Consider the following 26936-nt stretch of genomic DNA (forward strand, 5'->3'; position numbering starts at 1 on the left):
GGCTCCCCGAGCCTCGGGAGCGGAGCAGGGGCCGAGGCAGCGCCCCGCGCCCCGCACAGCGCTCTCCCCGCACCCCCCGGCCCACCCAGCCTCCTGCTAATGGAGCCCGCAGCCCCCGCCCCAGCCGGGTCGGGCGGCAGGTTCATGAAACATTTAAGTGCAGTTCAATAAAACTATCGGCGGCGGGGCGGGCGGGGGGAGGGTGGGGGCTCTCTTGGCCGATGAATTATTTACCCTGACAAGTGTGTGCAAATAACGGCCTCTCCCTCCCGCTCTAATGGGAGAGGGAGCGCACGGGGAGCCCGGCCGGGCCCGCACCGCCCGCGGAGGTGCCACACTGCGGGCAGGCTGCGCTGCGCGGCCGCCCTCCCGTCTGGCAGCACCCCACTCCCGCAGGAGAGCCGAGGGCTTGGGGGCCACGGCGTTCCCGCAGGAGCCACGGGGCTGCGGCAGGTTTTGGGGGGGGCTCCCCGTGCAAGAGCGTCCCTTACGCGGAGCGCGTTTAAGGGGGGAAGAAGCCAAACCTCAGCCTAAAACTGAGGTTTTAGAGAGGCCGGGGATAGGCCCGGCTGCCGGCTGGGCTGGGGCGAGCCGTCGGGCCGCAGCCCCCCGTTTGCCGGGAGGCAGCGGGGAGGAGGTAGCGACCCTGCCGCTGCCCGAGGGCGCCCCGGACCAAGGGGGTCCCGTCCCACGGCCGAGCCCCGGGTGGGGCGGGGCCGGGCCGAGCCGTGCCGTGCCCACCGACGGGGCGGGCGGTGTCCGGGCTCGCTCCGTCCGCGCTCGTGTCGCCTAAAATGTCTCATTAGCTAACTACTGTCCGCCGTGACGTCACCGGGGCGGCCCAGCCAATGGGGGAGGCGCTGGCGTGGATATTAAGGGAAAGTTAGTGCAAAGGCAGCACCCCTCTTTTGCTGTCATTGACATTTAAACTGTGTGGCAGGTTCTCGCGTGGAAATTGGCCACCGGAGCCGCCAGGTACCTCCTCCCGGCCGCGGGGACCGCCGCGCCCGGACCCTCCGCTCCGGCTGACAGGTAACGAGCCCGCACGCCCCCGGCCGCTCCCGACGGGAGGGGCCGGGCACCCCGACCCCCGCACACCCCACCCCGCGCGGGGAAGGCGAGGGCAGCGGGCCGGAGCCCCGCACAACAGGTGGGGGTGGGAGGGAGCGGCTCCGGCCGCTGCCCGCCCGTCGGAGGGGGCGCCCCGGGGCGGAGGGGGCGGCCGGCGGTGGAGCCGTTTCCCAAACTTCCCCCGCGCGGGCGGCGCGGCCCCCTCCCCTTCCCCCCGCCCCGTGACCCGGGCCCCGCTCCCTCGCCGTGACCCGTCTCGGGTGGCGGGGGCAGCCGCGGGTTACCGCGCCCCTCGGAGGACCCCGCACAGCGCCCGGCTCGGGCTCCGGCCCCCGGGACGGGAGCGGGGCACGGAGGCCCCGGCCCGCACGGCCCCGCGGAGGAGGGTCCGGCGGCGGGGCTGCGGGAGGCGAGCCCCGGGTGAGTCCCTGACCCTCCGGGCTGCCGTCGGGGGCCGCGTCCCGGCCGCTCTGCGCCGCGAAGCGCCGGCGGCTCGCCGCTCGCCGAGGACGCTCGGTCGCCCCGCTCGGCTTGGAAAGGTCCGGTCGCCTCTTGGCGACCACCTCCGGGCGCCCAAACTCAGGGTTGCCTTCCCAACCCTGGGTGCCTCTGCCAAATCAGGGCGTCGGTGGGAAAGAGAGGCGCCCTAGAAAGGCCGTTCTTCCTCCGAAATAACGCTAAACAAAATAACAGCTTAAAACCTAAAACACCGCTTACCTGTCTTCGAGCGTCTCCAAATACTCCTTATGGCGCGTTAGCGGGAACTCTCCCTGTGATGCTTCACTCTAATATACCGGTAAATGGACATTCTCCTTCAGTAATAAATCAAACACCATCTATCTCAGATCCTCCTCCCTAATTAGAGATGTTTATTGGAGATGGTGTTTATCCAGCTGTCATGCCGAGAAAAAGCTGTGACATAATTACCTCTGACCAGATAGTCTTTTATATGCATATCTCGCTGACATATAAAGGAATCGGATTGCATTGAAAAAAAATGACAAGATCAAATGTTGATTTTAGCCGATATAATAATATTTCTGGTCATTAGATTAATTGAAATCCAACTTTTAGGTTCTCCAAATTACGAATCTCGCTATTTAAACTTTTTTTTTTTAACAATTAAATGAGAGCTTCTACCAAAAGGATCGGCAAAGGGAAATATGCCCTGCAAACTTGCCGCAGTAAATCAGCTTAAAAGAAAAAGAGCCCTCCACCCCTCAGCCGAATAACACAATTGACGTGAATACGAGGAGTTTCTCTGTCGCTTCCTCGTGGTTTGCCATGTGGAGGCTTTGCTGCTATTTCGGGAGGCCGGGAGGGTCCGAGATGGGAGAGAGGCGAGAGCGGGACACCTCCTTAACGCTTTATTTTTAACCCCGCACCTCGGCGGGGCCAGCGCGACGCTGCTCCCTTTGCTTTCGTGGCTTTGGCAGCGCCTGCGGAACCATCTGCGTGGGGCTGCGAGCGAGCCCTGATAAGCTCCGAATTACTGTGTAATTGAAAATATATTTTTGGGAAAGGCTGGTTTTACAAATATCAAGGGTGTAGGCTTTTGATCCTTTCTGCCGCCTGTGTTCTCCAGTTGCTAATAAAACTCGCATTGAGCTCCTTAGTGGCTTGATTAACAGGCAGATTAACTGTTACTGGGGTTTTGAACAGCTTGTCCCAATCAATAGCATTTAAAAAGCCCGTCAGGATGCGCTAAGCTTTCACCCCCCGTTCTTTTCTGAAGGCTTTTCGAGCGGGTCTGGTTGCGCGACACTTTTCCCATATTTATAATCAAAGGCTTTCTCGTACAGAGAGATGTGTGCCCGTCTTCCAGTTTCAGAGCGACTTCGGCAAGGTCCAGAAAGCTTTATTTTTTTTTATTTTTTTTAATTTTTTTTTTTTAAGCCTGCCATGCGGAGCTGTGCCTCGTGCAAAAGGCCAACATAAAAGAGGTTAAATCGATTCCAAACTTTTCGCGGATTGTTTATAAACTAGAAAAGCTCCACTTAACTCAGTGTCCTGCGCATTATAGGTTTCAAACACTGTCTCTACATATACAAATAGGCATTAAGTGTCCTGGAGGCAAAAGCATTGTAGTCTAAGACGTCAGGATTTGTGTATCTCTTCAGTTTTAGACCGAACTGGACAAGAGGACTTTAAGCATTTTTCTGGGTATTAAAAAAGGTAGTTTGCAGCCCAGATATTAATACAACGAGACGATAGTGGAGTTTCTAACTCAGCACTTTCTGCTTTCAACACCTAACAAAATACGAAAGGGAAGCAAACGCTGCTCTTTGATACAAATCAATACCAAGGCACGAGATCATATTTTAAAAGTGAAAATTATTTTAATTAGGAAAAACAAACAAAAAGGCGCGTCTTGCCACGTATAATAGTTACTTACCTTTGGTTTTTAAACAATTTTTATATTACGCCCTTTTTTTTCTTTTTGTTTGGAATAGTTAAGGAAAAAAAAAAAGAAGTGGAGGGAGGGGAAAAAAACCCCAAAAACCAGATGCAGAAAAATGCTAGTTACATTAATCCCGTGCGGATTTTAAAGTAGAAATCTTCAAAGAGTGCCTAAGTCCATGCCGAGGGCCGGGGCCGCGGGGTCCCACGGCCGCGGGGTCCCACGGCGCAGCCCTCCCCTCGGAAAAGGGAAAAAGAGGAAAAGGGGGGGGCGGTCTGAGCCTGCAGGAGGGCAGGGCTTTGGGGCGAGGGGAACGCCGAGCACCTCACAGCACTGCTGCCCCTCTCCCCCAGTTACAAAGGCGAGCGGAGACATTTTAAAAGTGGAAAATTCACTTCCCAAAAAAATAAAAAAAAAAAAGGAAAAAAAAATAAAGAGAGGAAAAAAAAGAAAGGGAAAAAAAAAGAAAGGAAAAAATCAAGAAAGGGAAAAAAATAAAAGGAAGACAAGAAAGGGAAAAAAATAAAAGGAAGACAAGAAAGGAAAAAAAAAGGAAAAGGAAAAGCAGGCCGGCCGGGCAGGGAGGGAGAGCGGCGAGTGGCAATCTGCTAGATGGAAAAAGGAAAAAGAAAAAGCACAGCGTTTCCTTGGGAGGTGTCCAGGCACGGCGGTCCCGGCAGGTCCCGGGGCGCTCCCGCGGGGAGCGGGGCCGGTCCCGCACGGCCCCTCCGCTGCGGGCGGAGGTAAAATGGCGGCGCGGAGCCGCGCCGGACCCGCGGGGCTCGGCGCCGGGACAGCTCCGGCCCCGCGGGACGCGACGGGGCGGGAGGGCGGCCCCGCTGCCGCCTTGGCCCGGCCCGGCCCGGCCCGGCCCAGCCCGCTGCTCTTTCTTCCTCCCAACTTTGGCTCGGGGCTCCCGCGCCAGCGGCGCCCCCCCGCACCCCGCCGTGACGTCACCGCCTCACCCCTGCCCTCCCCTCCCCGCACAGGGAGGGATTTTTATTCTTTTTTTTTTTTTTTTTTTCTTTTTTCTTTTTTTTTTTTTTTTTTTTTGATGGGTGGGGGCGTTAAAAGTTTTTTTTGGGTGGAGGGAGCACAAAGCCCGCGGCGCCCGAGGGGGAAATAGCAACAAGATTACGGCTGCTTTATTCTGGCGAGGAGGCGTAAGAAGGTGCTAATCCAAGGGATGGCTAATTGAGAGCTTGTAAAAATGATATTTGCCTCCAATTTCGGACAAAGTGGTTTTTCTCTTTTCCCCCTTTAACGCCCTGTGGACAAGAGTTAAAAAAAAAATCTCTTATTTGCTAGAGAGGGAGTGCAACAGGGCAAAAAAAAAAAAAAACCCTTACAACAACAACAGAGAGGAGGATAAAAAAAAAAATCAAAAGCCACGGACACGACTGACTTCACTCCAGAAAAAGGACTAGACCCCAGCTTTTAACATCCCTTTGGATCCTCCGAGATTGGTGCGAGTTTACAAATCGCAGGCTCTTTCTCTCGCCCGCAGGATGCGTGCGGCGGGACGGCCGGCCTCGGCCAGCGGCAACTAGGAGGGGACCGGCTGCTCCGCGGGACGGCTCGCCGGGACTCGCCCACCCTGCCCGGGGGGGCAGGCACACGGCACACAGGTTCGTACTTCACTTTGGACTTTGTTTCTCTTCTCCTTTGCCGCTCTGGAAATTTTCCTCTGCGCCCCTGGAAGGATGCCTGGCCACGGGCAGGTCAACTAGGTGGCGGATGATACTTTGGAAAGTTTTGGGGAAGAGGCGAGGAGCTGGGGGCCGCCGGGTGAGGGAAGTGCTTGCCCGAGCCCCCGGTGTTGGCAGAGCCCCCCTTGGGGTGCCCCGAGCCCCACGGCCGGGCTGCCCTTACCTTCAGGGGGGGATCCCCGTCACATCACACCCAAACGCTCCCGTGCGTCCATCGCGGAATTCGGCTCCGTGTCTACAAAAACGCGTGACTCGGGGCAAAACTCGAAAGGAAACAAGCCCCGCAGGCTGACCTAGGCCTGGCCAGGGCGGCAGAGCCCCGAGCTGCTGCAGGTGGGGCCGGCTGGATCCCGGGGCAGCAGCGCGGCCGCTCTCCCTTCCCCGCATCCTCCGAGGAAAGGCTTTGCTTGGGCCGCCCCCCGGCTGCAGAAGGGGCCGGGGGGAAGGTGCCCACCTCAACCCCGGCGGGCGCGGAGCGGGGTGCTCACCGCGGCACCCCGGCTCGGGGGAAGGGTAGGGAAGGGAGCGGCGGAGGGACAGGCAGCAGTCTCTTAAGAGCCCATTTTGTGCTATTAGGGAGCGGTGGCAGCTTCTCGGCGGGACAGGGGATGACAGTGCATGACGGCCGAGCAGCCCATTATCCCGCTCCCATTGAGGAGCCCTTTCACTCACATGCAAACTCCTTGGCAGAGTCGTTTGTCTCCTCATTGTACTTTATTTAAGAATGCAATGGTTGTCAGGGCTCTTATTCAATTTCAAGATACTTTATTGATGAGCTTTGACTTTTAGCACTTTTCACATGTCAAGAGAAGTCAAGTGTATGCGGCTACGACTTCATTTTATGCTTTGCGCGTTCATACTCTCCACTTTCCGCGGTGGCTCTTGGAATTTCTTTTTCCTGTCTCTTCTCCTTCTTCCCTTTCTTTCCCCCAAGCTTTTTTTTTTTTTTTTCCTTTTTTTTTTTTTTTTAATTGTTTTTTTCCCGATGCAGACCCCCCTTCCCCCTCCCCCCGGACCACTCGCCATAACCGATTGGGACACCCTGAGCTCGGACTGGTGCTCCCAGTGTAACCTTAAATGCATGCGCTGAGGGGTTGCTTTAGAGTTTACTGAGGTGTGTCTTAATAGTCCAGCATTCAACAAATGTACTTGTGGTGTGTGGTCAGAGCAGCAAAGTCATTTACTTACTTTCCCCCTTGAGTTTCTGGCAGCCAGTGAAGGGGGTCCCTTGCAAAAGGAGAGGGAAGGAGGGGGGAAGCCTCTTCCTACGGGCACAAAGCGTCAGCACTGCCCAGCGCCCGGCTCTGCCCTTCTCCAACTCCTCCGTGGGATCTTTAAAAAAAAAAAAAAAAAAAAAAAAAAAAATCAGCCCGGCAGCCCTTAGTCAACAAATGGCACGTGGGAGAAGTTGGTGAGTGTTTGGTAAAGGACTCTTCAGGGCCTTTCACAAGAGCCCTCAATACACAAAGTAAATGGTGTATTTGCTCTGCTCTTTCCCGGCCGGGCAGAGCCTCCCTCTCCCAGCGCCGGGAGCGGGGAAGGAGCGCGGCGGCCTCGGGGAGCCCCGCTGCCAAAGCGCCTGTCTCCCAAATATTTATGCCTTTACCATTTGAATGTTATTTCCCCCTTATCTCCCATTGTCGGACTGGAGCGAACTGTTTAAATGCAAATTGATCCCCCCCCCCCCCCCCCTTCTTTCTCCTCCTCCTCCTCCGCCATCACCACCGCGGCCCCCTCCCCCAGCCCGACCTGAGGACGCGGCTGGGCGCGGAGCGGCGCGGGGCCGGCGGAGCGCGGCCGGCGGAGCGCGGAGCGGAGCGGGGCCGGCGGAGCGGAGCGGAGCGGGGCCGGCGCGGGCTGCGGGCGGCGGCGGCGGCGCCGGGCCCTGCGCATTCATATTCAAACGCCTGGGCCAATTGGGCCGGGGCGGGCGGCGGCGGCCAATGGGCGGCGGGGAGGCGCTGGCGGCGCTTTGCATACGGCGATATTCGGGTGGGAGCGGGCGGCGTTTGCACGGTGCGGAGTGATTAGTGGGTTTGAACCGCCGGCCCCGGCTCCGCCGCATTTCCCGCTCGGGTCCGGGCGCAGGGAGGAAGTGTTTTGCTGGAAGATGATGACAGAGGTCAGGCTTCACTAATGGGCCAGTGAAGAGCAGTGGAGGCGAGGCAGAGACCAAGGCACACACACATTAATACACTTGAACCATCACCAATCAGCATAGGTGTGCTCTGCCTCTCTCTCCCCACTTCACTCACACACTCTTTTATCTCTCGCTCTCCAGTCACTGACAGCCCATTTTATTGTCAATCTCTGTCTCCTTCCCAGGAATTCAAGATCACACAACCAGCAGCTTCAGTGGAGAAAAACTATTTTGCTGGCAACTCTTTTTAAAGCACCATCATTTCAAATCAGTGCGCTCTTAAACTATTGACAGGAGCTTTGACAACAAGACAGGATGCCTCATAAAGGTGAGTCTGTTCATTTATTCTTCCAACTTCTCCCTCCTCGCATTTTAATATTTAGGCAGGGCTCTCTCTCCACCCCTCCTCTCTCGTTCTCTCTCTCTCTTTCTCTCTCATATTCCCATTTGCATTCCGGAGAGCTTCCCAGGGAACTTTCCAGCCCAGGAGCTCACAAACTTTCTGCCTTTCACATAAGCCCGTGTCCTCTGGAAAAGCTAAAGCATCTGACTCGGAAACCAATGCCAACACCAGCAGCAGTAATTCCCACGCAGCGTTTGCTGGCCAGGGAAACCACAAGCGCCGGTGTCCGCGGTGCCGGTGCTGCCGGTGCCCGGCTCGTAGGGGCGGCGGGAGCCGGGCTGGGCTCCGGCCCCACGCCACGCCGCGTGGGAGGGAGGGAAGGAGGGAGAGAGGGAGGGAAGCGGCGCCTCGCTGCCCCCGGGGCGGCCCCGTCCCCGGCTTCTGCTTTGTCTTCTGCGGTCTGGGTTAGGGGAGGCTCACTCCTGATGGTAGAGAAAAACAGAGGGAGAGCGGCCGGGAGAGTTGCGTGGGGAGAGGAAAAAAAAAAAAAAGAAATTAAAAAAAAAAAAAAAAAAAAGAACCCATATCCTAGGCCAAGTCAGCTCCCAGGCGCGGTACAGGCGGGGAGCTGAGCGGAGCTGAAGGGCTGTCAGCTTTAATCAGCCACCCGGGGATCTTCCCAACTTGTCCCTAGTGCCGGCAACTTTCCCAGCTCCGGCGCGGGAGAAGCGCCGGGGGCGCGGAGCGGCCCGCACCGAGCACGGCGGGCCCCGCCGGCCGCCCCGTCCCTGCTCGGCACCGGGGCTCGTCGTGCTCCCGGCTTCGGGGAATTTTTTTTTGCTCCCTTTTTAAATCGATATGCTTTATTTTTTTTTATATATATTTAAAAACCCTTAACATCTCTTATTTCTACAAGAGCCCCTTTGATCCACCTCTGCAATCCCTCACTACAGCAAAGCTTTTTTTTATTATTATTTTAAATTTTTAAGAAGTTATAAACTTTTCGCCATGCAAGAAAAAAAAAAAAATAATTGCTCCAGCGAAGCGCAACAATAAACTTGGTTCCATTTTAAATCGCAAGTGCAATTGTAAAAAAAAAAAGAAAAAAAAAAAAGAAAAAAAAAATCTGGGTTTGAATTTAACCTTGTAACGCTTTGCACGAAGGGGTTTCATGGGCACGCAGAGCAAGAATAATTTCTGGAAAGTTTAAAAACAAACTTTCTCGAATGATTTAATGTACCTGGCAGAGGTTGTTTTGAAAAACGACAACAACCTACTAGAGAAGAAAAGTGAGTGCATCTTCTCTATTTTAGGGGCATAAGATAATAAAAGTGGCCTTTGACAATAAATGTTTATAGCTGCGGACCTTCACCAGCAACTCATCGCAAACCGATTCGATTTTATCTTTTTCGCGTTTGCCCCGGGAAGGCGAAACTTTGCCCTTAACGCCTAAATACGGTTTCACCGGGAGAGAGAGGGGGGGGAAATGCTTTCTGCCACGAGATTATATGAAGATTTCGAGATTAAAACCCGAGTTGAGGATTAGGCCTGGCCTATTAGGGCACGGCAAATTGCATCCCAGCTCTCGGAGGGAGCCGGCCGGTGCCGCGGGCCCGGGGGTGCCGCGGGGCACGGCAGGAGGAGGCGATTTCTCGCTCTGGGTGCGGGGCCCGGCCGGGGCTGCCGGGCCGCTGGCTGGAGGCGGTGGCGAGTTGCTGAGCAGACACGCAGCTCCTTGCCCCACGCCTCCTCTTACCTTGCTGAAGACCTTGGTTACCCTCGCCCTCTATTGTAAACCGCTTTCGGCTGTGTTTGGGTTTGTTTTGTTTCGCGGCTTTTTATTTTTTTTTTTCCTCCCCCCTCTTTCTCCCCCTCCCCCGCTTCTTTTCTTTTAAACCCACTCAGTGTCATTTCTGAGGTCCGCGCGGGCAGAGCCGAGAGCTGGAAGTTTGCTGGTGCCTTTTCGGATGGCTCCTTTCGCCCCGTAGGCCCCGCGTTTATGATTTGTGCATGAAATATGGGGAGGAAATCGTGTCTGGAGCGGGGGGTTTCCCGTCCGGTGTGTGTCTATGCAGACGTGTTCGGTGTATTAAAGGGATGACTTCACGTTCAGTTCAGCTGAAGGAGATATCACCACGTCTCCATTGAAGTACAGTGTAGCTTGCTCTGCTGCTAATCAGGTAGCTCTCCAAAGAGCAGTAAATATTTACCAGTTAAAGTCTTCACGCTGCGAGAAAGTACTTGTTTGATGTTTATTTTTATGGATTTAAGATTACTAAAAGCTACTTAATAAATTATACCGTGGCTAGTCCTGAATGGGGAAACGTGCCTCTTTGATTTCTCCATCATATGCAGGAAGAGTAAAATTAATATTCATTATAGGCGCAAAAGAAAGAGAATGAGTATTTTTAGGCGGAAAAAAAAGGGAGAGAAAATGAAGGCTGCGACTATTTCATTATTTTACCTCCTTTTTTTTTAGCAACCCCCTTGAATGGGCTCTTTATTGTAATTGTCCCTCCCCAATTGAGCACCCCACTGAGCTGTTGTATCTTTTTACAACCCCTAACAACTCGCACCAGTAACACAATTACCGCCAGATATTTATAACGAGAAATTACTTTTCCATTTTCACCCCGCGACGATTTCAAATAAATACATGGGGACGCATAAATAAATAAATAAGTGGGCCGGGGGTTGGCGGGGGGGGGGGGGAGAGGAAAGGAGGGAGGGAAGGAAGGTGGCGAGAGGAGGAGAGAGGGAGTAGTGGAAGGAAGGAGGGAGGGAGGGAGCGAGCGGGGGGGGGTGGGGGGGAAGGCGCTGGGGACTGTCCAGGCGCTGGGTCAAGGCAGGCACTAATGAAGGGAGAAGGGGCTTGTTTCTCTGCTCTTTGTAAGTTGGAGGGTTGTTGGTCCGTTGAGTTGGGAAGCTGCGCGGCCGGTTAAGGAGCCTGGGTTTCTGCACTCGGGGTTTGGGTAGAGGAGCAGAATGGAGGCCATTGTTCGCTTTCTGTAGGCTTTGTTTAACAGTTCTCACCCCCTCCTGTTCTTACTTTTTAAAGCAGTGAGGCGAGGTAGACAGCGTGTGTCACAGTACAGTGAAAAAGGGGAAGATCTAAAGACCAAAAAAGAAGTTAATCACAAGACGGGGAGTTTGGGGGAGAAAAAGTTGCTAGCGCCGCGCGGAAAGGGGGAGAGGAAAAAAAAAAAAAAAAAAAAAAAAAAAAAAAAAAAAAAAAAAAAAACACAAAACCAAAAAAAAAAACCTCGAGGAAATACCCGGAGGTAAAAATGGAGCCCCGCTCCCAGCACGCAGGGCAGACGGCGGAAGGTTCCCCCCGCCGTGCCCCCCCCGCCGCCGGTGCCCGCGCAGCCCCCGCGCAGCGCCGCCCGCCCCGCTCCGCTCCGCTCCCCCCGGGCCGCGTCCCGCCGCCCCGCACACCTTCCCGGCGTCGCTGCACACTTTTTAATGTACTTCTTCTGCTTTGTCCTAGAGGGAAGACTTTAACTAGTGACACGCAGATGTGCGAGTCCCTAAATTGTATGAGAGGACAGTCCACCCCGCTTTCAGGCAAGTTTAAAAACATGACTTCGGACTCTCTTTGTGATTGTTGTCGCTCCACTTAATACACCACCTCAGCGAAGAGCACTAACGACGAGGCAATACGCCACCTGCATGCAATTAAAACGAGAAACCACTTGGCGGGCTGCTTTTCTTAATTTTTTTCCCCTGCGAGTTAGGGATAGATATGAACATTTTTTGCCTTGAGGTATTAAAGCCCCCCAAATCCTTAAACGAACCGGGGGAAGATGCCTAAGGATAACAAAGTTAGCCGGTGAGATATTAGCCTCTCTGCAGCTTAACCGTGTGCATTGCCTCCCCCTGATTAACGCCTATTTTGTCACTGATAGACTGCTATAGGCGACCCCCGTGGGATACTGCTCTATCAGCCCAACATGCAGAACAGTAAGTGACTCCGCGCCCCTTCGCGGCCGCGGGCGCGCAGGAGCGGGCAGCAGAGCGGGGCGGAGGGCTCAGGCCGGGCCGGGGAGGGAGGCGGCTCCGCCGGGAGCGGGGCCCTGCGCGGCCGGCGGCGCCCGCCCGCCCCGTCGGGGCGCGGGTACCTCCGAGGGCGGCGGGGAAGGGCCCGGCAGCGCTGGCACGGCTCTCGGGCCACCGGGCCAGGCCCGGGCCAGGCTGCGTCCCTGCCTTCTCTGCCGCGGGAGCTGGGCAGGAAAAAGCCACTCCGCGTTAGGTGCAGCTCCTCGCCGCCTTCTGGGTTTATTTGCTGATGCCTCTGTGGATTATTAATTTTCTGGGGGGGGGGGGGAGGGAGAGGCTTTTTTGTGGTGGTGTTGTTGTTGTTGGGGTTGCTGTTGCGGTTTAAGACCTCGTGGATAGGCCTGCGCGCTTCTCAGAGGGGACAGCGCTGGCACAGGGCGGGAGAGCAGGGGCACCGAGTCGGGCGTGCTGGCCGGGAGAAGCGGCCTCTCTTTGCGCCCCGGAGAAAGGGGCTGCGCGGAGGGACTGGCGGTGAGGTCCCAGCCGGTCCGGAGTAGGCCTCATCTCCTCGGGACGCGGATCCTCCGCGGGGTGAGCCCCACACCCCGCGGGCCCCGTCATCCTGCGCGCGTAGCGGCGGCGAGGAGCGCAGGTGGAGCTGCGCGGCCCTTGCGCGGAGCGGCCGGCCCCCACCCCAGCGCTCCTCTGGAACCTGACAGGGGACGCGCGGCTCCCACCCTTAAACCCAATAATAAGTTGTCCCCCGTGTGAGGAGCATCCGGAAAAGCAGAGGTTTTAGGGATGAAGCGTCTTTCCCCCCACCCCCCCTTTTTTTTTTTTTTTTTTTTTTTAAATTTGGTTTGTTTTGATGTCACTTTGTGGGGGTTTTCTCCTTCTTTTATCTTCCGGGGCCGCTGCGTGTGCGTGCGATGTGTTTTCATTTATCCCGAGCAAAAAGCGAGCCTCGGCAGCCCGGGGAAGGTTTTACCTGTGCCTCGCAAGGACGGCGGCGGCTGCCCTTGGCCGTGGCGTGCCGAGGGTTTATGGTAATGGGGGATGCCTTCACTCGGCCGTTTGGGATCGCCACTGCAAAACGCAGAAAAGATATCATTCGGGTGAAGCCTTTATTTTGTTTAAAGGTCGCGGCGGGCTCTTCAGGCTTTGTGTTAATAACTCCTGGGTGTATATGGTGCAGAGCATCCAAATTGACACCATATGTTTTCCTATTAGATGACTAGCAATAGAATACAAGGCGCATAATCATTGCCACTGGGCGAGATCTACACCGCTCTCCAGGGAAATTATATAATGATTAAGGCTTAACCTTTTAAGTGAAACTTTGATTTTGCTTTCCCCGCTGCCATTTTTTATGTCGGCGAGGGTCCCCCCGCACGCGTTCACGAGGGCAGGGGGGGAAGCAGCCGCGGGACTGCGCCCCCGGGCCCGCACCGCCGCCGCGGGCCGGCCCGCCCGCCGGGGCGCAGCCCGCCGCCCCCCGGGGCACAGGCGGGGAGGGACGCGGGGCTCCTCTCCCTCCCCGCGGTGGGGAGCGCAGGTCGCAGCTCCGGCCGCGCTGCTGGGCCGGGGCGGCAAATTCCCCAGCCCCGATGTCACTTCGAATCCATTGCGCGGGGAGCGCGCCCCCTCGGTGTGTCCGCGCAGAGCCCCCGGCTACCGCAAACCGCAGCCTCCCTCGGAGGGAGAGCGAGTAGAGTTCAATCTAGTCTGAGTGATATCCAAATGCGGACAGAAAGGGTCGTTTTATCATGCTACTATTTGTCGTGACGATGCAATTTTCAAAAGCAGAGTACTGTCATAAAGTGACACGCCTGCCACAAGTGCTCCAACTGATCTTTTCAATTAGCCTTCCATGCATGATCCGGGGCGACTTCCGCCTATTTCCAGAAATTAAGCTCAAACTTGACGTGCAGCTAGTTTTATTTTAAAGACAAATGTCAGAGAGGCTCATCATATTTTCCCCCTCTTCTATATTTGGAGCTTATTTATTGCTAAGAAGCCTGGGCTCTTGGAGTCAATTTATCAGGAGGCTCCAAAGAGAGGAGAGCGGAGAGCGCGTAGAGCAGAGCTTCTCCAGGGAGACCCTCAAAGCCTGGAGCTTCAGGTTGGGCACTGGCGAGGCAGCCTCTCGCTTTGCTTTTGGCGAAGCGAGCTGCGGCTGGGCGGATGCAGGCAGGCTCGCTTGGACTTGGGCTTTGGGCTTTTATTTTTTTTTTTTTTTTTGGCGGGGAGGAGGGAAAAGAAAAAAAAAAAAAAGGCGAAGCAAAGGAGCAACCCAAGGCGAACCAGCCAGGAATATTCTGGGCTTTTGGGTTGGGTTTCGGGGTTTGTGGCTGCCGCGGGTTTCTCAGACGGGGAGTGCGCCGTGGACGCATTTTCGGAGCCGCGATGGCTCCCGGGGAGCAGAGGGCGAGGATGGCGGCGGGGCCGGGGCCGGAGCCGGCCGGGGAGCGGTCGGCCTGGCCGGGCGGAGCGGAGCGGAGCGGGGCGGAGGGCAGCGGTGCGCTGGGTCGCTCGGCGGGGGCTGCGCGGCTCGGGCGGGAGCGGAGGGTGCTATGGTGGGCGCTGTGCTTCCCGCAGGTCACAGCGGCGTGAACCAGCTCGGCGGGGTGTTCGTCAACGGGAGGCCGCTGCCCGACTCCACGCGGCAGAAGATCGTGGAACTCGCTCACAGCGGCGCCCGGCCCTGCGACATCTCCCGGATCCTGCAGGTGAAGGCGGCGGCGCCCCCCGTCCTCCCACCGCTCCGTCCGCTCCGCTCCAGCGCCGCTGTGTCACCGCCGGGCGCCCGGGCGCTAATGCGACCCCCCCACACCCACCCACCACCACCACCACCACCCGCCTTCCAGCCTAATAAAAAGATCCATCTGCTCGATTGTTGCTGCAAATAGACCTTTCGATGCGTATATATACATATATATGCCTTTGCAAATATTTAAATTTTTACTTTTCGTTCCCCCTTATTTCCATCCGGTGATAACCTGCGCTGTCGTTACAGTTAGTTTGCTGTAATAAACTGAATTATACGGCTCGGCATAATTTCAGTTTCCTCTCCTTCCCTCCCTACCCCCCGTATTTACTTATGATTTTGTGATATCTGTATGCATTTGGCGTGGCTTACTGTTTATTTTTATTTTTACTTTTTTTTTTTTCTTCCAAAAAGCAAAACAATACCTAAAAAAAAAGAAAAAAAAAAAAAAAAGAGAGAGAGAAAAGAACCCCCCTCAAAGCCACGCTGTTTTAGCCCGGAATCTGTCCTTACGGACATTCATGCAATCTGGCGCAGTTCAGGGGTATTTTGTAAATGTAGGTCTTGAAAACCCTTCGCTCACCCCTTCCCCCTCAAGTCCTTTGGCTAAGAGCAGTGAGAAGGATGGAGACTAGACTGGTTTACCTATTGTTCGCATTTAAGGCGTATTTTAACCTTGATACTAAGAGAATTACGTTTTGACCAGATGATTTTTTTTTTCTTCCAAATGTTTTTAAAGTATCACTTTTGTAGAGGGTAGGGCCACGAATGTAATTTTTTTTTCTTTAAGAAAAAAAAAAAAAAAAAGACTCTCTAAGTAAGTTCTCATACCATTTAAGGTATATTTTTGTGTTATAGACCCATGCAGATGCAAAAGTCCAAGTGCTGGACAATCAAAACGTAAGCTTGTCATTGTTTAATGCATACTTAAACAATTTTATTTTTGTCTTGAAATTATTAATAATGTGATTTTCTGTCCGCTTCCCTATCCAGGTGTCGAATGGATGTGTGAGTAAAATTTTGGGCAGGTATTACGAAACTGGCTCCATCAGACCCAGGGCAATCGGAGGTAGTAAACCGAGAGTAGCGACTCCAGAAGTTGTAAGCAAAATAGCGCAGTATAAACGAGAGTGCCCCTCCATCTTTGCGTGGGAGATTCGAGACAGATTACTATCAGAGGGGGTCTGTACCAACGATAATATACCCAGTGTAAGTTCATGAAAAAAACCTTCCTGTGTGCCGTGTACAATGCTGGGTAGCCGTAGCGAGCCTCTGCTTCCTTTGTTTTGGTATCAGAAGAGAGGATAGCAGGTTCACATCATTTGCATGTGGCAGGGTCAGACGCATTTTTTCATACAGAATCTGACAAATGCCTTTAAGGAGGGAGAAAAAAAAAATAAAAAACAATATGCGGGTCACCCCTGCGCCTGGCGCCTCAGGACCGCAAGCATCAGTCGGAGCCATCACTCTGGTTTTGCAGGGTTGGGTTTGGGGCTTTTTTTTTTTTCCCCTTTGCTTTTTTTTTTTTTTTTTTTTTTTTTTCCTTCCCCCTCCCCCGTGGTTTGTTTGTTTGTTTGCACCACCACCACCAGCAGCAGTGAGCGAGTCGGGGCGGCTGGGACTCGGCGGTGCGGGGCGGCCGCAGCGCGCAGCCGGCGCTCAGGGAAGCCTTGACTTGCGCCCAGGTCGAGCCGCCCGCTGCGCAGGGGGACGCGGGCGTTGCGCGGGTGCCTGGCGGGGAGCGCGCTACCGCACTACCATTGCCTTTCCTGTCCTTTGCCTTCCAGGTGTCGTCGATAAACAGAGTCCTACGCAACCTGGCTAGCGAAAAGCAACAGATGGGTGCCGACGGGATGTACGACAAGCTAAGGATGCTGAACGGGCAGACGGGGACCTGGGGCACCCGACCCGGCTGGTATCCCGGCACCTCGGTACCCGGGCAGCCCACACAAGGTAAGGGACAACGCGGTCGCCGCTCCCCAGCTCGGTTCGGCCTCGCCCGGTGGAGGTGGCCCCGACGCGGGTCGCCCTTGCCCCTTCCCCGGCCGCCGGGCGGAGGGTGGCGGGCGTTCGTGCCGCCGCCTCCCTGGGCGGCTGCGGGCAGGTGGGTGCGGGCCGGTGGCACGGTGTGGGCGTCCGGCCCCGGCCCCGGCCCCGGCCCGGCGGTGGGCAGGGGAGCCCGGCAGCACCCGCTGCCAAAGCCGCGTCTCCGCCGAGCTGCGGTGCCGGCGGCCGGGCGGGATCCGGGGCCGAGCCTTAACCTCGCCCATCGCCCCGTAATTAGGGCTCCCTCTCCCTGCCCGGGCCGCCTTCCCGCGCCGGGGTCTCTCCCCGAAGCCGGGGCGATCGGTAACTATCTCCGTAGGGCTGATTATAATTCCTCCTCAATGGACCCGAAACAACTTTGTAAATATAGGAAACTGTTTATCCTGAAGATTAATAGGTATTTGTTGTAGGAATGACAAGGGGATAATATGAAGGATAATGGGATGTTACGTTACATACTTAAGATGGTTAATGGCTTCTTTTTGAATGCGGGCTCTGTTGAGGCTCGGCTCTCCCTGGCTCTGGTCATTCCTTTAGAAGAGGTGTCTATATACAACAACCTGCTTTTTGTTTTCACCCCGCAAGGAAAAAAAAAAATCGGTAACAGTGTGCGGAATATCTGGTACAAAGGATGTTTCTGTCACACGCAAGAATTTGTTATGGGAACAATTCTGTCGCTATGTAATTGCTCATTAGAGATCGTTTTGTTTCTCATTAAGGCGACATGAATAAGCGTCTAGTTGAAGGAGACAGCTGTAGAAATGTTCCACAGGAGACCTCTGGACACGATATGGCACCGCTTGCCAATTAGACATGTCAGTTTTAAGAGAAGAAAACAGTCTATGAAGGACACTAGAAAGATAGAGCGGAGCCCTCGCTTCCCCCCACCCCCACTTCGGTGTTTTTTTTGTTGTCCGGTTGCGGGGTTTTCCTTTGGCGTTTTGTTTTGCCCGATGTCCACCCCAGGAGCCGGGGCGGCTCCTGCCGCCAGCCGCCCTCGCCTCGCCCTTACCTGAGCGCCCCGGCCCGGCCGGGCTCTCCCGGCAGCCCCGGCTCCCTTCGCTCGCTGCCCGCAGCGAGAGGCGAGGCGCGCAGCGCTGCCGCGCAGGGCAGCGCACCCTCCGCCCGTGCGGCTCCCGGCGGCCGGGCGCCCTCCGCTCCCGCCGGGGAGCGCTTTTGGGGTTTTTATTTTTATTTTTTTTTTTTTTGTCTTAGGAAAGGCGTTAAATGGGGAATTTTCGGTGCTCGGAGGCCCAGCCCTTGCGCGGGTGCGGTGCGGGCGCACCTGGGCCGCGCTGCGGCGGAGCCGCCCGTGCCCGAGGCGAGGGCTGGGGGGGCCGGTGGCTCGTTGGGGGCCAGTGGTGGCCCCTTCCCGTGGCGCGGGGACGAGCGCAGTTTCCGCAGGGGAACGCGGGCCCCGGGCAGGGGCGTGCGCGGCCGGAGGGCCTCGGGAGCCCTGTCCGAAACCCCAAAATGAAGCGGTGCGGAGCGGGCAGGGCTGGCTCGGGCCGCGGGCGCGGGTGTGCGTGGGCAGCAGAGGCGAGGAGGAGGCAGGCAGGCGCTTAAAACATCCGCATGGCAAAATTAAAATTAATAAAATGGATTTCCTCTGGAATATTCATGCTCCCTCTAATGTTTTTCCCTTGCAGGGGTATGTTACTGGATTTTAAGAGTCCATTACTCAAAAAGCATAAGGCGAGGTTAGGTCTCAGAGGGGTACAAATATGGTCTCAATCTGATAAACGCCATGCAGCAGTGAATAAAATAATGGATACATGAGGGCTGACAGAACAAAAAGAGACATCTCTATCCGGGAGAAATTCTCCAGTGATTTAGTGGTTTTAGGGATCACCGAGACACTGTTTCTTATCTTTTTTTCTCCCCTCCCTCTCTTATAAGACTAAAGCCTTCTATAGGATTTAGACACTTTCTCTTTCAACAGATGCTACAATGTTTTGATCCCGGCTCTATAGCTGAGAGGTGCAGCAATTGGTTTGCTATCTTTTTTTGCTTGTTTTCCGCCTCACTGATTAAGACACTAAGAAACTAAGGAATGATTTTATTTCCCAGCGTCTTTTTTTTTTTTTTTTTTTTTTTTTTTTTTTCCAGGAAACAAATCCTATACCCAGCGTCAGATGGTCTGGCTATAGGATAATAGGGACGGACATTCACTTGCTTTCTTACGGATTAGGTCGGGAAGGTGGAACAGCCCTATTGAGATCGCTTCTTTTAGGGGCTTTAAAAAAAAACCAAACAACCAAAACCCAAAGAAAAAAAAAAAAAAAAAAAGAGAAAAAAAAAAAAAGGGGTGTGTGTCTAAAAAGAAGATATCTTAATTGTCCGGGGCAGGGTTGGAAATGACCATAAGCGAGTTTAGGTGAAACTTTAAGCTGGCTGAAAGATTTTGGGGAGCGCACCGAGACGGGGCGCCAGCAAAGTACGGCCTCAAAACTTCGGAGCGGGGGCGCCCGGTTCGGGAGCGGCCCGCTGGGCTCCCTCCGCTCCCCGGCAGGTTCGGGGCGCTCCGCGGAGCGCTCCCGGCTCGGGTGGGGGGGGGGCCCCCCGGGCGCTGCGGGCGCGGCCCGAGCGGACAGTGATGGATGAGGGCGGTGGCGGAGGTGAGCGCGGCCCCTCCGCGGGCGGGCGCGGCCCCCGGCGCTGCCACCCGCGCTTGGCAGGGCGCTGCCCCGCCGCGGCGGCCGTCCCCGGGCCCGGGGCTTTGTGTGCCCTGAAAGGCGGCTCCCCCCGCCCCCCCCGCTATTCACCCGCCGCCGGCCGCCTCAATGGGGCTGCGGCCGCCCATATGGTGACCACGGCCGCTGAATCCCTGTGTTTAAATGGAGGAGAAAGTTCGGGTTTTAAAACATTTCAAAGTGGTTGAAAGGGTCCCACCAGATCCTGTCACAATTCCCCCCGAGCTTTGAAGACCGGGGCCATTGTTCGCCGATTATAAATGATATTACTTTAAAGTTGATTTCCCACAATATTTAAAGGATGTCGCGGGAGTGTCGCTATTTATTTTTGGCGTAACTTTTCAAGGGAATTAGCATAAGTAGCCCATGCGTCCCTCACCCCGGCTCCCTCTTTATGCGACATCAAAACGCTTCGAAAAATATGCTTTGAAAGGAGAGGGAGAGCTCATTTAGGACAACGACTTCTCTGCCTCGCCGGCAGCCTCCGTCCCTCCGGCCCCGGCGGCCGGGGGTGCCCGCGGAGCCCCCCAAGAGCAGCCGGCCCCGGGCCGCAGCCGCCTCCGCCCGGGCGCCGAGCACAATGAAACTTTCCCCTGTTTAATGACAGAAATTACATTAAAAGTGGTGGAAATGCCCTAATTAAAAATGTACCACTTAAATGGTATGCCAAACGCTCAGCTGCAGAACAAGCGTATTTAGCTAGTTAGTGAACTCGCTACTATTTCTTTTAAAATTACATGTTAAAATTTTAAAAGAAATCTTACTTTTCTCTGGTGCAACACATTACAAAGAATGGACAGTCCTTTTATCTAAATATAAAATTCCATTTTCAGCAATTATAGCCTGTTCTTGGTGATGATATAATTACAGCTGTGCTCAGTAATAGGTGTCAAGGCAATGCACACTCATACAATAGTTGAATAAAACTGCAGAACAATGCAGGCACTTCTAAATTCACAACCTTTAAAATGAAATTGACTGTGCAGAATTCAAATAAAAACTGGATAAATATTTTTTTAAAAAGATTACAAGCTTGGTTTGGTTTCTTAATAGCATTTTCTGCAAACCTATCAACATCTAATTGATTAGATAGGAATTACTGATTATAGATAATCTGAAATACTGAACATCACTATTTTAAATATAGCAATAGGTAAATAAATGCAGCAGACGGAGGAGACTGCCATGGCACTCCACCAGGGATTCATGGAAAGAATCTCTTTCAGGGGAAAGTATTTTTATGCAGGTTTTATTCCAGAGGGAAAACAAAATGAAATTAAGACCAGGTGATCATAATTCCTCATCTCCGATGTTTACATAAGGCTGGAAACCGAAATGTTTCTGTGTTACCTGTGCCATTAGCGCCGTGCTGCTTTGATACCCGAGACATTTTTAAGGGAGGGTGTCAGCAAACATGGCTGAACTCGTTTCCAGTTGCATTATTTCTCTGATAGGGATCTTCAAACAAGGGTACCTGCATTTCACTTTCTGACTCTCTCGGTTCCACAGATGGCTGTCCGCAACAGGAGGGAGGAGGGGAAAACACTAACTCCATCAGCTCTAATGGAGAGGACTCAGACGAGGCCCAAATGAGACTCCAGCTGAAAAGGAAGCTGCAGAGAAATAGGACATCCTTTACCCAAGAGCAAATCGAAGCCCTTGAGAAAGGTGAGTGACATTTTCCTACGGCCGAAGCAGGAGAGAAAACAAAATGTGCCCCGACTACATTACCAGCTGAACGTAAGCACAGCATTCCTGTGCCTTATATATATATGTATATATTTAAACTCTGTGGCTCCCTCCGCGCTCTTTTATTCACAGAGCTCCAAACATTCATTGGTGGCCGTGGCGTGCCCCGGGAAAGCTGTTAAAATGGTTTCCAAAGGCAAAGTGTTCAGGGCACAGATGACACCGATGCTGCACCCCGGGCTTCTCTTGGGGGATAACTCTCCTCCCGTCCGCTGTGCTGCATCGCTGGGGAGGCGAGGGCAGGCAGGGGGCTGGCAGAGTCCTCCATGCCTGCCCCCATGCTCACTCCCCATCCCAAGTGCCCGGGGCTGGGAGCAGGTGCCCTTTTCCCTGGCCAGCCCGGGCGCACCTCGCCTCCGACCCGCCGCGGAGCTCTGTCCTCCTTTTGCGCTGTTATTTAGCGACGTGCCATTTCGCTTCTTGGTGACAGGGTCAGAGCTGCCTTGGGGACCCCCTCGGTGGAGGCAGGAGCCCTCGCTGCTTCTTGAGACATGCAGCATTGCACCCAAGCCTGCCCATCCCCGTGGCAGTGCTCCCCAGCAGGCAAGGCGTCCTCCTTGCTAACACACAGGCGGAAAGCTCAGCTTTGCCCTTACAGTGATGCTTCTTAGGAGCATTTAGAGCACAGGCAGCACAGGAGCAGCTCTGGTTCTGCAGCCAGCCACATCAGCTCTGCAGCTAATGCAAGAATATTTCCTTCTGCAGAATTTGAGAGGACCCACTACCCTGATGTGTTTGCAAGAGAGAGACTAGCTGCTAAAATAGACCTGCCTGAAGCAAGGATACAGGTACTGATTTGCCCTGCAATTACAACTATTTTTACTATTACTACTCTGATTTTGTTACTTCTGGCTCCTCAAAGCATGGGGCAACCCATATTTATGATCAGGTATTTGCCCATGTCCCTCTTTCAGGAAAATAGCAGCAGCTGTCTTTGCTTTCACCCGCTGCTTTGCTCTCGAGCTACCTGGGGGAGGCCCTGTGCCTCTAGTCCTTGTAAGGTCACTCACGTCTCTCAAATGCTGTATTTCCAGGTGTGGTTTTCCAACAGAAGGGCCAAATGGAGAAGGGAAGAGAAGCTGAGAAACCAGCGAAGACAAGCCAGCAACACTCCCAGCCACATTCCCATCAGTAGTAGTTTCAGCACAAGCGTTTACCAGCCGATCCCACAACCAACCACCCCCGGTAATGCCGCCAACCCGCTCACGTCCGTCCATCCTCCGGGCCAAATGAGACTCTGAGGCTGTGCTGCCAGTTGTAATTGTGGTTAAACTAATGTGTTCCATCTATCTGTCTATTCTATTATAGTTTCCTCTTTCACATCAGGTTCCATGTTGGGCAGGACGGACACGGCGCTCACGAACACGTACAGCGCGCTGCCGCCCATGCCCAGCTTCACCATGGCCAACAACCTGCCTATGCAAGTAAGTCCAGTGCCACGCCAGGGCACGACATTCCCTGGGGACTTGGTAGCCCCTGGGCTGGGCGGGAGTGTGGGTGGGGACCCTTCCTCTGCACGATGAAGGATTACAGACCCGAACTGCGCTGCGGGGAAACCAGCACCCAAAGGCTTCCTTGGCATCTGAAACGATGCCCTGTCTGGGGGAATCAGAAGGGAAAGGGCACTGAAAGATGTGCTGCTCAACAAGCACTTCTCTCAGGTTTTTAAAGAGAAAAGTCCTCAGATTTGCAAGGCAACAAATCTGGGATAAAAAAATGCTGTTTGGGAAAAAAAAAAAAAAAAAGTGGTTAACCTCTGGAACTTGCTGATGCCATATTGTGGAAATTGCTGCCTGAATAAGCTGCTGGAGGGACCCGACCTTCTGGATGTAGGTAACGTGGCAGCGGCACATTAGGAACACCTGAGAGAGGGAAGGATGTGATTAGCATCAGTGGTTATGCCAGCTAAGCCAGAATTGCAAGAGCTGTCAATCCTCATGCCTGAAAGCATTAGCTGATCACCAGCTGGGTTAGGAAGAAATCTATTCCTTTGGGGTCTGTTTCTATAGACCTTTCAGATGCAAAATTCCTCCTTTTTTAATGGTGGGGCTGGCCTAGGAAGGTGCTGGCCAATTACGGGAGTTTTACAGCTTTGTCTGAGGCACACAGCATTGACCACTGCTAGAGACAGGCGAGCAGATTAGAGAGCCTGACTCCTTCGCTGCGGCAATTACGATGTTACTAATTGCTGAACCAAAATTAACCAAATAAAGTTAGAGTCTTGCAAGTCTGTGGAAAGGAGCGGCGTTGGCTAGGTCGCTGCTTCGTGACGTTGGAGGCCGGCGGCGCCGTCCCCGGCAGCGGGCTGGGAGCAAATGACAAAAGATCAAAAGGCTGATCCAGGAGCGGACCCTTGGGGAAAGCAGGAGGCCCCTGATTCACCACCGGGCACCTGGGCAGGGGCACAGCCTCACTGGAAAACGCTGCCTACGTGGTCACTGTGGCAGGGCAGCCACGCGGGCTCGGAGCGGGGAGCCGCTGGCATCTCTGTGCGGGTGCACGGGGCGTTGAGTGCTGTCCCAAAGCAAGTGGGGCTGTCAGTGCTGCTGGAGAAGGTGTGTGGCAGGGGTGTGCAGACAGGAACTGTGTGCAGACGTGTCGGGTCTCGTGCGCTCGGGCTGGGAATACCTTGACCTCCACGGGTCAAGGCTGCGCTGGTCCCCACTCACCAGCAGCCTGGAGCAGGAGAAGCCCCTGCTTGGTCCCTCCCTGGCACTGTGCCATCCCTCTGCCCCTGCCCCCAGCTGCTGTTCCCCCTGGCAAATTGGGTTTTAGGGGTTGGAGTTGAGGTACATGGAGATGTCTGTTCTGGGGTGAGGCTGGCACAGGTTTGGGGCGGCTGCGGCTCTGATGGGGATCAAGGCGCGTGTGTGTATGGGGTTTGGGGGTTCCCCTTCAAAGCCTTGGTCCCCCCAGCCCTGCACGTGGTCTGTGTGTATGTGCCCCACGCTGGCAGACGCAGGACCAGCCTCTGTGCCTCAGAGGAGTGATTTTAGTTACAGCACCAAGTGAGAGGTAACTAAAATGTTATTTACATGCTAGTTACAACTACAACTAAAATGTTAATTACCTTGTAGTTACAGCACTAAGTGCGAGGTAAGATGCTGGCCCTGTCTCTGGCTGCAAATGGTAGGAGACATCTTCATTTTACATGGATATAAACAAGGGCAGCACTCAGGCTTAGGGATGTAAGACCTCCATCAGCATCTGGATGTAGGGATCTGTCTGAAAAAGCGCCAGCACGGTCCACGCTGGTTTTTAGCCCAAAAGCCTCCATGAAGGGCCTGCTTGGTTGGGCTCCTAAATAGGTCTTTACACCGGGGTGCCTGAATTTGAAACTTGAAGCTCATTTTTTGCTGTCTGAGGGCTGGCACGTCCGTGCCCAAGAGTGTGATGCTGCCTTTACCTGCAGGGCCACTTACCACTTTGTGCTTTGCCCCCACAGCCCCCGGTACCCAGCCAGACCTCCTCCTACTCTTGCATGCTGCCCACCAGTCCATCGGTGAATGGACGGAGCTATGATACATACACCCCTCCTCACATGCAGACACACATGAACAGCCAGCCCATGGGCACCTCTGGCACCACTTCCACAGGTGAGTGACCCCCTGCTCCCCCAGCCTTCCTGCCAGCCTGCCTTCCCTGCCCCAGCCATCAGGCTTTTCACCTGTATTCCCTGTGAGAAGTCTCTCCCCATCACCGGGGGAGGTCTCTCTGTTGGGATGAGCTGCTGCCATACCAGGCAGAAGATGAAAATGCATAACCTTGCAAACTAGAGCCAGAAAATTCTGATTTTTAAGCTGCTTCCTGGAGGACTAGACGGAAAGAAAGCTGATTAACAGAGGTGGTGTGGAAATAGCAGGACAGAGGCAAGCTCTTTAGTGAGCCCCCCATCCCCCAAAATCTTCCCTGTATAATTAAATTCTAAATCAGCATTTATTTTAGCATTACATTTCAGCAGAGGTATCCACAGTGGTGAGGTTAAGTGTATGTGAAACTGTTTGCAGTACTGGGCACATTTTTACCGTGTCTGTGTCAGACGTTATTTATTGCTAAAGGTTTGAAGTTATCAAAGAGGCAGGGAACCTGTAGAAATATTAGCCCATGCATAAAAAAGGCAAATCAGGGCAAAAAAGGGCAAGAGTCAGCAGAAACAGGAGCAATCAAAAACATCTTTTCAAAATAATAGAACAGAACTGTTCAGTGTATTTTGGGCTGAATTCTCAACTGATACAAATGAGCCCAGGCTCTGGCATTTATCTCAAAGCATGAAAGTTTATTTATTACCTTATAATCCCTGAGATGTGCATAATTTTTAAAATATATACACCCCTAACCCCCGGTTCCACAGGCTGGTAGATGGTGAGATTTGATGTTTACTGGAATACAAGCTCAAATCCGTGAAACCGCAAAGCAAAAATTGTGCTATGTATAGAAAAAACTAAAATATCCATTTTCCCCTCTGGATTTTCAGGTCTCATTTCCCCTGGAGTGTCAGTCCCCGTTCAAGTTCCTGGCAGTGAACCTGATATGTCTCAATACTGGCCAAGATTACAGTAAAACATGTGTTAATTCTGTAAATGACTATATGGACAACAGTTGGATGTTCAGCAGTATTTTATAAAGGAAGAATGGCTCTCAGAGTACTTCTGTACTGCAACTGTGCCCTATGCTGTAACACATGGAAAAGACTTTCACATGGACCTTTGTACACTGAAGGCATTATATCAGTTGGAACAAATCTTCATTTTGGTATCCAAACTTTTATTCATTTTGGTGTATTATTTGTAAATGGGCATTTGTATGTTATAATGAAAAAAAAAAAAAAAGAACAATGTAGACTGGATGGATGTTTGATCTGTGTTGGTCATGAAGTTGTTTAAAAAAAAAAAAAAGAAAAGGAAAAAAAAAAAAAAAAGAAGCCATGATCAACAAGCTTTGCCACGAATTTAACGAATTTAAGAGTTTTATCAAGATATATCGAATACTTCTACCAATCTGTTCATAGAATATGGATTGATGTTCCAAGTTTGTATCATTCCATTGCATATAATTAAACCTGGAACAATACGCACTAGATTTATGTAAGAAAAATATCTGTTGGTATTTCCAAAGGTTGTTAACGGCTGAAGCTATGTGCAAACAGGGGTTAAGAGAGAGCTTCGATGAAGAAAAGAGTTTGATAGATAAAAGGTAGATTGTGTCTTCGATATAATCCGATTTGTTTTATGTCGAAATGTAAGTATTTGTCTTCCCTAGAAATCTCCCAGAATGATTTCTATAATAAAGTTAATTTCATTTATATTTGACAAGAATATTCTATAGATGTTTTATACACATTTTCATGCATCATACGTTTCTTTTTTGGTCGGCAAGAGTTAATTGTTCTTAGATATAGTTGTACTACTGTTCACAGTCCAATCATCTTTGTGCATCTAGAATTCATTCCTAATCAATTAAAAGTGCTTGCAAGAGTTTTAAACTTAAGTGTTTTGAAGTTGTTCACAACTACATATCAAGATTAACCATTGTTGATTGTAAAAACCATGCCAAAGCCTTTGTATTTCCTTTATTATACTATTTTCTTTTTAACCTTATAGTGTGGTGTTGCAAATTTTGTTACTGTGCTAGGTTAACCTCATTAAGTTTGATTTTGATTTTATTTTCAGTTTTCAGTAAGGAGGGGTTCTTAAAGAGCACTTTGATAGACTTTCAGCCCTTCCACCAGCCTGTAATTTAGGCTGATAAAAAGAAGATAACATTAAGTTTAATTTTGATTTTGTTCAGTTTTCAGTAAGGAGGGGTTCTTGAGGAGCACTTTTGCAGACTTTCAGCCCTTCCACCAGCCTGTAATTTAGGCTGACAAAAAGAAGATAACATTAAGTTTAATTTTGATTTTATTTTCAGTTTTCAGTAAGGAGGGGTTCTTGAGGAGCACTTTTACAGACTTTCAGCCCTTCCACCAGCCTGTAATTTGGGCTAACAGAAAGAAGATAGGTTCAGTTATCTAACTGAGAG

General features: G+C 52.9%; 1 protein-coding gene across 17 annotated transcripts; it reads left to right on the forward strand.

The window, feature by feature from the left end:
- The first annotated feature begins 873 nt into the window (after positions 1 to 873).
- On the forward strand, positions 874 to 26515 carry PAX6 (paired box 6). 17 transcript variants are annotated; one of them, XM_053980906.1, is made up of 13 exons: positions 874 to 1032; positions 4980 to 5100; positions 7507 to 7649; positions 14262 to 14392; positions 15289 to 15330; positions 15424 to 15639; positions 16218 to 16383; positions 20679 to 20837; positions 21624 to 21706; positions 21953 to 22103; positions 22227 to 22342; positions 24364 to 24514; positions 25393 to 26515. In XM_053980906.1, the coding sequence occupies exons 3-13, from the start codon at positions 7637 to 7639 to the stop codon at positions 25476 to 25478; spliced, it is 1314 nt and encodes a 437-aa protein (XP_053836881.1). In that variant the 5' UTR covers positions 874 to 1032; positions 4980 to 5100; positions 7507 to 7636; the 3' UTR covers positions 25479 to 26515. The 17 variants fall into 17 exon arrangements, with proteins under 17 accessions (XP_053836881.1, XP_053836882.1, XP_053836883.1 ...); XM_053980907.1 differs by lacking the exons at positions 874 to 1032; positions 4980 to 5100 and adding an exon at positions 7260 to 7303; XM_053980908.1 differs by lacking the exons at positions 874 to 1032; positions 4980 to 5100 and adding an exon at positions 7348 to 7402.
- The last annotated feature ends 421 nt before the right edge of the window (positions 26516 to 26936 follow it).

This window comes from Vidua macroura, chromosome 6 (assembly GCF_024509145.1).
Source record: "Vidua macroura isolate BioBank_ID:100142 chromosome 6, ASM2450914v1, whole genome shotgun sequence".
Lineage (NCBI taxonomy): Eukaryota > Metazoa > Chordata > Aves > Passeriformes > Viduidae > Vidua > Vidua macroura.

Excerpts from the sequence above, each read along its gene's own strand:
- PAX6 (XM_053980903.1), top strand. The coding sequence starts at position 14,070 with ATGGCTCCCGGGGAGCAGAGGGCGAGGATGGCGGCGGGGCCGGGGCCG. Across the intron at positions 14,182-14,261 it reads GAGCGGGGCGGAGGGCAGCG|GTCACAGCGGCGTGAACCAG; the intron begins GTGCGCTGGGTC and ends TGCTTCCCGCAG. Across the intron at positions 21,707-21,952 it reads TGCCTGAAGCAAGGATACAG|GTGTGGTTTTCCAACAGAAG; the intron begins GTACTGATTTGC and ends CTGTATTTCCAG.